The following is a 12,999-nucleotide window of genomic DNA, read 5'->3' as shown; positions in this document are numbered from 1 at the left end:
CTGTCGTGCTAAGAACCTCATGTTTCCCGTAAGGAGAAATTCTTTCTGAAATGTGTGAGAAATAAACTCTCCATTCTCCACCAGCAGCCAGAGTGATTTCTTAAAAATATAAACCTACTTGGGGCCACAGTGTGGCTCAATTGGTTAAGCATCATTATTAGCTTAGGTCATGATGTTGTGGTCCTGGGATCCAGTCCTGCTTTGGTCTTCCTGCTTAGCAGGGAGTCTGTTTCTCACTCTCCCCCTGTCCCTGTCCCTGCTCATGATCTCACTCTCTCAATTAAATAAACAAAATTAAATATATATATATATATAAACCTGCTTTGGGCACCTGGGTGGCACAGTTGTTTAAATAACTGACTCTTGGTTTTGGCTCAGGTCATGATCTCAGGGTCCTGGGACTGAGCCCCTCATCAGGCTCCAGGCTCAGAGGCAGGAGTTCCCATAGGACTACAGTTAGTTATCACCATGCTCTGTGATTAAGATTAAGGAAAAACTACAATGACCCAATCCAGGCAGAACTACTAATGACCCAGGCCCTTTAGGAATGAAGGTCTGTGTCACCCCACCAACTAAAGAACCACGACAAACTTTAGTGCTTGCTGAAGGCACATGAATACAGAATGGGTAACAGAAGAAAGTAATTATAAACTAATCATATGACTGTTACAAAAATGAAGACTGTAGTTATTGTATTTATTCCTTATGAGTATGTGTGTGAATATATATAAAGCAAATATTTTTGTTTTCTCCCTTTCTTAATACCTTATCATGTAACAGAAGATAGGTTGGCTTTCTGTGATAGCCTTTTACTATTTTCATTTTACATCATAGTGTATAACTTACTGAATATCAAGGGGAAAGTAAAAACCACCCCCCAAAAATTACCCTCCCTTCTTGTGGAGGTTTTCATGCATTTTCAGTTGTATGCAGGATCGTTATATGATGTTAGGTGGAATTATGACCTTGTGCTGTCTTTATTTTTTTAAAGATTTTGTTTATTTATTTATTTATTTATTTATTTATTTATTTATTTATTTATCAGAGAAAGAGAGCACAAGTAGGCAGACAGGCAGGCAGAGGGAGAGGGAGAAGCAAGGTACTCACTGAGCAGAGAGCCTGACACAGGGCTCTTTCCCAGGACGTTGGGATTATGACCTGAGCCAAAGGCAGATGCTTTACTGACTGAGGCAGCCAGGCTCCCCGTGTTGTCTTTACTTGGAGATTCAGTGTGGTTTAAGGAGATGTGTACAGGTGTAAGGTGGATAAGCAATGAACTTGTACTGGATAATTTTATGTGTTAACTTTCCTAGGCCACGGTGTGCTCAAATATTTGATTATTGTTTAGGGTTGTGACTATGGGATTTTTCTGGATGATATTAACTTTTGCTGAATAAAGTAGACTGCTCTTACTAAGGTAGGGTCCTCATCCAACCAGTTGAAGGCCTGAAAATTAGAAAAAGCTAACCTCTGCTGAAGGGAGTTGTCCTGCCTGAGAGCCTTCAAGATGAGCCATTAGCTGTCCCCGTCTCACAGCTCGCACACGGACACAGGAGCTCTTCCTGACTCCACAGCAGCCTCCTGCCTGTGGACCTGAACTGGGACATTGGCTCTTACCAGTTGATGGCAGTTTCTGGTCTTTAGACCCAAAATGGGACATAGACTATGCAGATTTTGTGGTATGCATTGAGAAAGGAGGAATTTCTGACCCATGCTACAAGACAGATAAACGTTGATGACATATTTTTTATACACAGGTTTTATATTTTATAACAGGTTTATATTTACAGGGAAATTTTGGTAATGATACAGAGTTCCCATATGCTCTGCACTGTTGCCCCTGTCACCATCTTCCATAGTGTGGTACATCTGTCACAACTAATTCACTTTACATGAACACTATTTTTAACTAATATCCATACCTTTTTCAGATAACTTTGACTTTAACTAATGTTGTTTTTCTTCTCCAGAATCTCGTCCGGTATACCACATCACATCCAGGTGTCATGTCTTCTTTAGGAGCTCAAGACACTGACAGTTCCTCTGAATATTCTTTTATTTGTCTATTTCAACTATGGCTAAGATACAGCGTTAGTTTCAGGGAGGTAAAATAATAATTCAACAATTCTAAGAACGCCTGGGTGGCTCAGTAGGTTAAGCATGTGCACTCAGCCCAGTTCATGATCCCAGGGTCCTGGAATGAGTCTCTCAATGAGCTCTCTGCTTAGCAGGGAGCCTGCTTCTCCCTACGCCTATGCTCCTCCCCTATTTCTGCTCTCTCTCTCTCTCTCTTTCTCCCTCTTTCTGACACATAAATAATTAACTAAACGTTTTTAAAAAATTCTACAAAAAAGCAATTCTATACTTTACTCAGTCCCCATCACAATAAGTGTACTCTTAACTTTTCTGGTTTCTTTCTTTTTTTTTTTAAGATCTATTAGTTATTTTTGGAGAGACAGAGAGAGAGAGAGCTCAAGCAGGAGGAGGGCAGAGGAAGAGATAGAGAAGCAGACTCCCTGCTGAGGGCAGAGCCACATGAGGGGCTCAATCTCAGGACCCTGAGATCATGACTTGAGCCTGAAACAAGAGTGGGAGGCTTAACTGACTGAGCAAACCAGGTGCTCCTTAACTTTTCTTGCTTTAGATGAACGTGACAGTTTTGAGGAGAACTAGTCAGACATTTTATATAAAAACTTTTGTTTGGGGTTTGTCTGATATTTTCCTCAAGATTGGACTGGGGTTATAGGTTATTGGGAGAATGGTCATAGAAGCAAAGTGATATTTCCATCACATCATGCCAGAGGGTACATACTTTCGATATGACTCATCACCATTGATGTTAACCTTGATCACCTGGTTGAAGTACTGTTTGCCATATTTCTCCTCTGTAAATTTCTTAAAGGTTCTATTTATTGATATTTGAGAGCATATGAGTTAGAGAGAACAAGTAGGGAAATCTTGTGCAGGGAGAGCAGCAGAAGGAGGGGGAGAAGCAGACTCCCTGCTGAGCAGAGAGCCCAACATGGGGCTCCATCTGAGGACCCTGGGATCATGACCTGAGCTGAAGGCAGACCCTTAACCAACTGAGCCACCAGGCGCCCCTCTCCTCTGTAAATTTACTCCTCTCTGCCCCATTCCTCAATGTACCTTTTGGAAGGAACTCACTTGTGTACCATGCACAAATGAGAGATTGAGAGTTATCCTGTAATCTTTTAGAGAAGAGTACCTACAAAACCATTAGGAATTCAGTTTTATGGGAGATTTATCTCTAATCCCCCATTTACTAGTTACTTACTTAAACGTTTATATCATTATGAACTTGTGGATTTTTTAAACTATGAGTCATATTTCAATTCAGTGTCATTTATTAGTTCCTCAGTTTTTTTCCAGGTTCTGGCACTGGGGGCTCTTCCCATTGGCTCTTGTGTCCCTTTGGCATATTCTCATCACAGTGTGAATGTACTACTGTATGTGTGTGTGTGTGTGTGTGTGTGTGTGTGTGTTAACACTTCCCTACTTTCTAGGATTACACGATGCTCCAGTTCATCTTGTACATTCCCTGCCCCAGCCTAGACTCAGTCATTTCTTTAAGAAGTCCTAATTAATTTTCTTGGATAATGGTGTCAAAAACCAAGTCCTGGGCATCAGTTCACTACATAATAGCTGTTCTATTTATTCTAGTCAAAACAAGTTATTTCTGGCCCAAATAAACACCTTTAATTGCAAGAAGAGTTCACATTTTCCCCATGATCTAAAAATAAATATTTAATATTAAGTTCTTTCTCATATCTAGCTAATGGCTCTTAATTAAAAGGGAAGGAACACTTTAGGGAATGACTTTCCCCAGACTCCTGTCTTTTGCATCATTCATGTTTAAGTACAAATGCAGGAAAGGCAAAAGAGAAGCATTTCCCATCAAAATTGCATGTGAGGGTGGGTTTCAGAAAGTTTGAGATGAATCAAGGACCAAACTTGTCTTCTGGTTTGCAGGCAATAACCTGAGCCTCAGGGACATATAAAGGGTTCAGACAGGAGTTTAGAAACACTTTTTTTTTTTTTTTAATTCTTATATGAGTAAAGTGTGGCTACATTACTTTGAGAAGAAAAGAGAATGACTGAACATCCTACCCTTTGCTCTCATCAAACGGGTAAGATTTGTGTTGGGGATTAACATAACTGTATTTAATACTCAGAGAAAATTCATCTGATCAATGCCACAGTGTGCATCTAACACATAAAAAGCATCTGTGGAAGGTAGAAAGTTTGGGGAATTTTCTAGAAGTGCTTTACAATTGAAACTGAGAAGACAGGATAATAGAAATGCACAGCAGATTGTGGTGGAGAGATAAGCGAAAGGAAATAACATCTACTTGAGTGTTCCGGGAAATGCTCCATGGAGATGATGATTTTACTTGAGATGGAGTAGGCTTCCCTTTTCAGTGGTAACTGAGTATTGAATGGGACTGAAAACTATTGGGTTGTATCAATAGGAAATTTTCTTAATTCTTTCATTCACTTTATGAATACTTATTATTAAACATGTACTTTTTTTCTAGATGTTTGAATTCAGCAGTGACCAGATAAAAATTACCTTCCTTATGTTGTTTTCTTTGAATGTATGTCACTTGTATGTCTATCGCTATGTGAACTATACAAGTGTCTCAGTCTATATCATGTAGATAGATGATAGATAGATAGACGATAGATAGGATGATAGATAGATAACACATTGACAGATAGATCAAATGATCAATACATAGATATCTGTTTATAATACTTAAATGTTAAAAGCCACAGACAAGTTTTCATTCCTGTTTGCTGAAGAGTTGGACCAACAGCATATTTGGCAAACTCCTACGAATGCAGGGGAACCTGTATGATTGGCGGTGTGGTTGGGGCATGATGTGGTAACGGGCCTTGAGTCCAGAACTGCCGCTAGAGCTGACTCACCTTGTTACATAGACGTTTAAATCTTACTTTGGCCCTGGTGATCTTGCTGTTTCTGCAGCCTATGTCAGAAGACAGTTGTTATCATCCAGTAATATGCCAATGTGATTAACCAACCACCTACTAAGAGAAGGTTGTTAAAACCTTTATTTTTAATGCAGCACGATTATGACATCTCTTCAACTACCAAATGGAATATTTTAAAAGACAAGTCATCCTCCTAACTTTGATGTCAAGAATGTAATTTCCCCAGCCTGAGGCCACAAATATTATGTGATTTTGGTACTCTCTTAAACACAATTAACTGATATGAGTCCATGTGTGTGATAGATATTATTCTGCTGTTAATGAAAACATTACCATCCTCTGCATTCAGTCCCGAACTCTATGACTTTACAACATAATTTAGAAACCAATTGCATATATATTCACTTCCTTTTTATTGATGATTGCATACAATACCATCTCTGATTCATTTAGCTTCCTTTCTGATGGGCATTGAAGTTGTTTCTGACTTTTTGCCAACTTGGAAAGGACTGCTGTGATTGTCCTTGTGCCTGTGAGTGATATTCCTTGCAGCAAATGGAAACATTAGACCTGTGTCTATGTGCCATTGAAATATCGATGCTGAAAATCACTCCCCGAGTGATTGCACCCCCTTCAACTCCTACCAGGGATGGGTGGGATCAATTGTTTCCCACATCATTTTCAGCAGTATTTGTTAAGATACATTTATCAAAAAGGTTACTTTGTTAATCTGATAGGTGAAAATATATATAGTTGGAATTTAAATTTGAATATATTTAGCTATGAATGAAATTGATTATCTTTTCACATTATTTTAATAAGAGGGTTTTCTTTTGAAATCAGTTCTTTTGACCATTTTCACTTGCACTACTTTTTTTTCTTTTCAGATTTTGTTTATTTATTTAGAGAGAAAGAAGTGTGTGAGCAGGAGAAGGGACAGAGGGAGAGGGAGGGAGAGAATCTTAAGCAGGATTCACAGCAGACACGGAGCTTGGCATGGGGCATGACCACAATCCTGAGATCATGACCTGGGTGGAAACCCAGAGTCACTTATGCATTTTTGGCACTTGGCACTTATGCATTTAATTGTGCTACTAATATGTGATGAGGACAGAGAAGAATAGTCCACTCTTTGGCATATATAAATAAATATGAGTTCCCTCCCTTTTTCTATCTTCTCTTGCTGAATCAGGGTATGGGACACTCAAGAAAATAGATTCCGGAACTTTTATTGAAAAGTTTCAGCTATGACTTGGAGCTTCCTTAATTCATTTTCTAAATCCCTGGTGCTTAAAATAACATGAAATTTGAAAGAATATTTTGATTTATGCCAATATTTGATTTATGCTATTTATTTTTTATTTTACTTTCAGTCTCTCCTTGTGTCTTAAGAAAATATGCTGAAAGACCCATTAAAATGCTGAATGAAGCAAAGAATTTAACTTTGGACAACATAGTATAATTTCAAAAGTATAAAGCTTTGTCATAGAAGCTGAATTTAGAACTGTAAACAACTAGAAATTATTGAGAGTTAAAGTAATAGGTAATAAATTTAGTCAGGATAACAGATTAAAATAAATTTCATGATGGACTGGACCAACTTCATGAATGTTCACTGCTAAAATATTGTTTGTTTCCCCCTTGTCCTCTCTCCCTCTTTCATCTTATCTCTTAGGTTTCATTAAGGGAAATACTATCAAAAGTTTCTACATCATTCCTTAAATGTTCAGAATATTTACAAGAAGATAGTTTATAACTGAATTACCAGGTTCAAGTAGTGTGAAATGGTATTATGTAAATCATGCATGATTTTTCTCCATTTGGCAACATTCTAACCTAAAAAGATATTGCCTTAAACTAAAGAAAGACATTCAGTTCAAATTGATACCCTATCATACCAAATCCTCTAAATCAATGTTTAGTATGCCTGAAGAAACAGTTACTCTTTCATTATTGATTTACTTCATTGTTTTCATAAGCAATCACATGAATACATGGTGAATAGATATTATAATTTCCACTCTATTCAGAGAAAAACCACCAGTGTGTAGGGGTAACACACAGGTACATGGCACTTCCACGATCAAGCATATGGATTTGACCTCCAAATGGAGTATTCATTTCATAATATTTATTTCTTTGCAGATTAATTATTTCTAACCAGCGCTTTCTCCACTTTGCCTGAAATAATGCAGCAAAATCACAGCGTAACTGAGTTCATACTGCTAGGATTGACCCAAGATCCTATGAAAAAGAAAATGGTATTTATAATCTTCTTCCTTTTATATATGGGAACCATGGTGGGGAATTTGCTTATTATTGTGACCATCAAGTCCAGCCGGACACTTGGGAGCCCCATGTACTTTTTCCTATTTTATTTGTCCCTTGCTGATTCCTGCTTCTCAACATCCACAGCCCCCAGACTAATTGTGGATTCACTCTCTGTGCAAAGAATCATAACTTACAATGAGTGCATGACTCAAGTCTTCGCACTACATTTCTTTGGCTCCATGGAGGTCTTTGTGCTCATCCTTATGGCCGTGGATCGCTATGTGGCCATCTGTAAGCCCTTACATTACCCAACCATCATGAGACGGCAGGTCTGCATCATCTTGATTGTTATTGCATGGATAGGGTCTTTTATCCATTCTATAGTCGAGGTTGCCCTGGCCTTGAAATTGCCTTTCTGTGGACCCAATTTGATTGATCATTACTGCTGTGATTTGCAGCCCTTGCTGAAACTTGCTTGCATGGACACCTATCTGATCAACCTAGAATGGGCGACTAACAGTGGGTCCGTTTGCACAGGCAGTTTTGTGACTCTGATGATCTCATACATTGTCATCTTGCATTCCCTGCGAAACCACAGCGCAGAGGGGAGGAAAAAAGCTCTTTCTACTTGCACTTCTCATATCATTGTTGTAGTCTTATTCTTTGGTCCATGCATGTTCATATATACACGCCCCCCAACCACTTTCCCCATGGATAAGATGGTGACCGTATTTTATACCATTGGGACCCCTTTTCTCAACCCACTCATCTACACACTGAGGAATGCAGAAGTGAAAAATGCCATGAGAAAGCTCTGGTGTATCAAAATCACCTCAGAAAGCAAAAGATGAATTGAGGACTTTGGATGATTCCTTAATCTGTACAGATATCAAATATGATAGTGTATATCGTGACTTGTCCCATGCACTCTAATATAATGCAGCTGATTTCCTTACTTTTCTCTGTACTTCTGCCCTCAAACTAGTAGCTTCCCTCATAATGCCAGCCTGGCTCATACTTTCCCTATGAGTTAAATTCTGACATTGCTGATTATGAAATACTCCTCACATCTAAGTCCACACTCTGGTTTGGTAAGAAGAAATAAATTTTACAATCACAACTGTTCAAACAGTGAGCATCCATAAAAAAATAATGGCCTGTTCTCTATGACTTGTTATTCTTTCTATAGCAAATTTCAAATAAGGTATGCTGCTTTCTCTTGAACACATTCACAGCAAATGAACTAACTTTGTGTGTCAAGAAATTCTTTTCATTATATCATTAGTTTATCCTTAAAAGTTCTGTAGTAGTCTTGGTGATCCAGCTTTGTAATAAAATTTGAAGTCAGTTACCGCAATGCTCCCAGCTTTGGTTTTATTTTTCAACATTCTCCTGGCAATTCAAGGTCTTTCCTTGTTCCATACAAATTTTAGAATTGTTTGTTCCAGCTGTTTGAAAAATGTTGAAGGTATTTTTATAAGGATTGCTTTGAATATGTAGATTGCTCTGAGTAGCGTAGACATTTTAACAATGTTTATTCTTTTAATCCATGAACATGGAATGCTTTTCCATCCTTTTGTGTCTTCCTCAATTTCTTTCATAAGTTTTCTGTAGTTTCTAGAGTACAGATCCTTTCTTTACCTCTTTGGTTAGGTTTATTCCTAAGTATCTTATGGTTTTTGGTGCAATTGTAAATGGGATCAATTCCTTCATTTCTCTTTCTTCAGGTATATGGTCAGTGTATAGAAATGTAACTGATTTCTGTGCATTGATTTTGTATCCTGCCATATTGCTGAATTGCTGTATGAGTTCTACTAATTTGGGGATGGAGTCTTTTGGGGTTTCCACATAAAGTATCACATCATTCTGCAGAGAGAGAGAGTTTGACTTTTTCTTGGTCAACTTGAATGTCTTTTATTTCTTTTTGTATTCTGAGTACTGAGGCTAGGACTTCTAGTACTATGTTGAAAAATAGTGTTGAGTGTGGGCATCCCTGTCGTGTTCCTGACCTTAAGGAAAATCTCTCAGTTTTTCCATTGAGAATGATATTCACCATGGGCTTTTCATAGATGGCTTCTATGGTATTAAGGTATGTTCCCTCTATCCCTGTACTTTGAGTTTTAATCAAGAATGGATCCTGTATTTTGTGAAATGCTTTTTCTGCATCAATTGAGAGGATCATATGGTTCTTGTCTTTACTTTTATCAATGTGCTCTATTACAATGATTGATTTCTGGATGTTGAAAAACCCTTGCATCCCAGGAATAAATCTCACCTGATCGTGGGGAACAATCTTTTTAATGTACTGTTGGATCCTATTGGCTAGTATCTTGGTGAGTATTTTGGCATCCATGTTCATCAGGGATATTGGTCTGTAATTCTCTTTTTGGATGAAGTCTTTCTCTGGTTTTGGGATCAAGGTAATGCTGGACTCTTAGAACGAGTTTGGAAGTTTTCCTTCCATTTCTATATTTTGAAACAGCTTCAGTAGAATTGGTATTATTTCTTCTTTAAATGTGTGGTAGAATTCCCCTGAGAAGCCATCTGGCCCTGGACTCTCATTTTTTGGGAATTACTGTTTCAATTTCCTTACTGGTTACTGGTCTGTTCAGATGTTCTACCTCTTCTTGTTTCAATCTTGGTATTTTATAAGTTTCCAGGAATGAATCCATTTCTTCCAGATTGCTTAGTTTGTTGGCATATAGTTGCTCATAATATGTTCTAACCAATAACTCTATTTCTTTAGTATTGGTTGTGAACTCTCCTCTTTCATTTGTTATTTTATTAAATATAATTAATTTATCAATCTTAATTCTTTCAAAGAACCAGTTTCTGGTGTTGCTTATCTGTTCTACTGTTCTTCTGCTTTTTATTTTATTGTTTTCTGCTATAATCTTTATTATATCTCTTCTCCTGCTTGGTTTAGGCTTTATATGCTGTTCTTTCTCCAGGTCCTTTAGGTGTAAGTGTAGCTTGTGCATTAGGGATTTTTCCAAGTTCTTGAGAGTAGCTTGGACTGCTATGTACTTCCCTCTTAGGACTGCCTTTGCAATATCCCATAAGTTTTGAATCGATGTGTTTTCATTTTCATCATTTGCATAATTGTGATCATTAAGACAGCATGGTACTGGCACAAAAACAGACATATAGGTCAATGTAACAGAACAGAGAGCCCAGATGTACCCTTAACTGTATGGTCAATCTTCAACAAAGCAGGAAAGAATACTCAATGGAAAAAAGACAGTCTCTTCAATAAATGGGGCTGGGAAAATTAGACAGCCACATGCAGAAGAATGAAACTGGACCATTCTCTTTCACCATACACAAAGATAAACTCAAAATGGATGAAAGACCTAAATGTGAGACAGGAATCCATCAAAATATTAGAGGACAACAAAGGCAGTAACCTCTTTGACATCAGCCACAACAACTTCTTCTGAGATAGGTCTCTAAAGGCAAGGGAAATAAAAGCAAACTTGAACTTTTGGGACTTCATCAAGATAAAATCTTCTCCACAGCAAAGGAAACAGTGAACACAACTAAAAGGCAGCCTAAGGAATGGGAAAAGATTTTTCTAGATGACGGAACAATTAAAGGGCTGATATCCAATAGCTATTAAGGACTTCTCAGTCACAACACCCAAAAAACAAATAATGCAGTCAAGAAATGGGCAGAAGACATGAACAGACACTTCTCCAAAGAAGACATACAAATGGCTAATAGACACATGAAAAAAATGCTCCATGTCACTTGCCATCAGGGAAGTGCAAAGCAAAACCACAATGAGATACCACCTTACACCAGTTACAATGGCCAAAATGAACAAGAAAGGGAACAAAAGTGTCAACAAGGATGTGGAGAAAGGGAAACGCTCTTACACTGTTGGTGAGAATGCAAGCCGGTACAGCCACTCTGGAAAACAGTATGGAGGTTCCTCAAGACATTAAAAATGTGAGCTACCCTATGACTCAGCAATTGCGTTACTAGGTATTTACCCCAATGATACAGACATAGTGAAAAGAAGGGAAACATGCACCCCAATGTTCATAGCAGCAACGTCCACAATAGCCTAACTGTGGAAGGAGCCAAGATGCCCTTCAACAGATAAATGGACAAAGAATATGTAATATATATAAATCATGGAATATTACTCAGCCATCAGAAAAGATGAATACCCACCAGTTGCATTGATGTAGATGGAACTAGAGGGCATTATACTAAGTGAAATAAGTCAATCAGAGAAAGACAATTATCTCATGGTTTAACTAATATGTGGAATATAAAGAATAGGACAGTGGACCACAGGGGAAGGGAAGGAAACCTGAATGGGAAGAAATCAGAGAGGGAGATAAACCATGAGAGACTCTGGACTGTGGGAAACAAACTGAGGGTTGCAGAAGGGAGAGGGCTGGGTGGATGGGGTAACTGGGTGATGGGCATTAAGGAGGGCACATGATTTGATGAGCACTGGGAGTTATATGCAACTAATGAACCACTGAACAATACATAAAAAACTAATGATGTAATACATGTTGGCTAATTGAGCTTGATAAAAAAATAAACAAAAATTTATTGGGGCACCTGGGTGGCTCAGTCGTTAAGCATCTGCCTTTGGCTCAGGGCATGATCCCGGTGTTCTGGGATCGAGCCCCACATCAGGCTCCTCTGCTGGGAGCCTGCTTCTTCCTCTCCCACTCCCCCTGCTTGTGTTCCCTCTCTCACTGGCTGTCTCTCTCTCTGTCAAATAAATAAATAAAATCTTAAAAATAAATAAATAAACAAAAATTTAATAATTAAAAAAATAAAAAAGAAGAAAGCTCCATACTAGTGAACCAAAGACCAAATGCTGTATATATAAATATATGTAATTTTTTTCTTAAGTAATTTTACTTATGTGTTCTTTGACTGTTTTGATAAGTGAGACATTATGTATGGGATTTTTTTATATGTAGTATTACAAAGACCTTGAGATATTCAGCTAATTTGTATGATTGGGTTATAGGCACTACAAGAGACTTCTACAACTCTAAGAGGGAAAGAAGTAAAATAATGTATGGGGTCAAAACTGAATAAGAATTTAAATACACCATATATTTAACATATTTTCTAAGATTGAAGTACAGAAAGGTAGAACCTGGTTTGAAGAAAAAAGTATATATTATTTTATTTACACTTGGGTTGTATCAATGGAATAAGAGAAAGTATCAGAGGCATTCAGAAATACTCAGGATATTTGTCTCTAGTTAATGGAATTAGAGAGAACCTACTTTTGCCGTAGGAAGCCACTTTCTTTTTCTGTTTGTGCTTTTCTAGTAAAAGAGTAGTGTCTATTCACAAGTTAGAATTGCCAATAGAATTTTGATGTTCATAGTGAGCAAAGCATATTAGCAGCCATGCCTTGAATAGTGCATGGCATGGGTTATATCATGGACTTTTAAAATTCATTGATTTCAGAAAGTACAAAAATCCTTATTCAAAGTGATACATGCCCCGCAATGTTTGTATCAGCAGTACTTACAATAACCAAATTATGGAAACAGCCCAAGTGTCCACTGAATGATGAATGGATAAAGGTGTGGGGTATATATATCTATAATGCACTATTACTCAGCCCTCAAAAAGAATGAGATCTTGCCATTTGCAATGACTAGGGTGGAGCTAGAGTGTATTATGCTAAACGAAACAAGTCAGTTCGAGAAAGAAAACTACCATATGGTAGTTTCACTCATGTGGAATTTAGAAACAAAACAAATG

General features: G+C 37.7%; 1 protein-coding gene across 1 annotated transcript; it reads left to right on the top strand.

Annotated features, from left to right (window-relative positions):
- The first annotated feature begins 7,163 nt into the window (after positions 1 to 7,163).
- Positions 7,164 to 8,096, top strand: LOC121104703 (olfactory receptor 4C11-like). The gene has a single exon (XM_040638710.1). It carries the CDS (start codon positions 7,164 to 7,166, stop codon positions 8,094 to 8,096), a length of 933 nt encoding a protein of 310 aa, XP_040494644.1.
- Positions 8,097 to 12,999: the final 4,903 nt, after the last annotated feature.

Source organism: Ursus maritimus, unplaced genomic scaffold (assembly GCF_017311325.1).
Source record: "Ursus maritimus isolate PB19 unplaced genomic scaffold, ASM1731132v1 scaffold_23, whole genome shotgun sequence".
Taxonomy (NCBI): Eukaryota; Metazoa; Chordata; class Mammalia; order Carnivora; family Ursidae; genus Ursus; species Ursus maritimus.
This window is presented reverse-complemented; position numbering and strand designations above follow the sequence as displayed.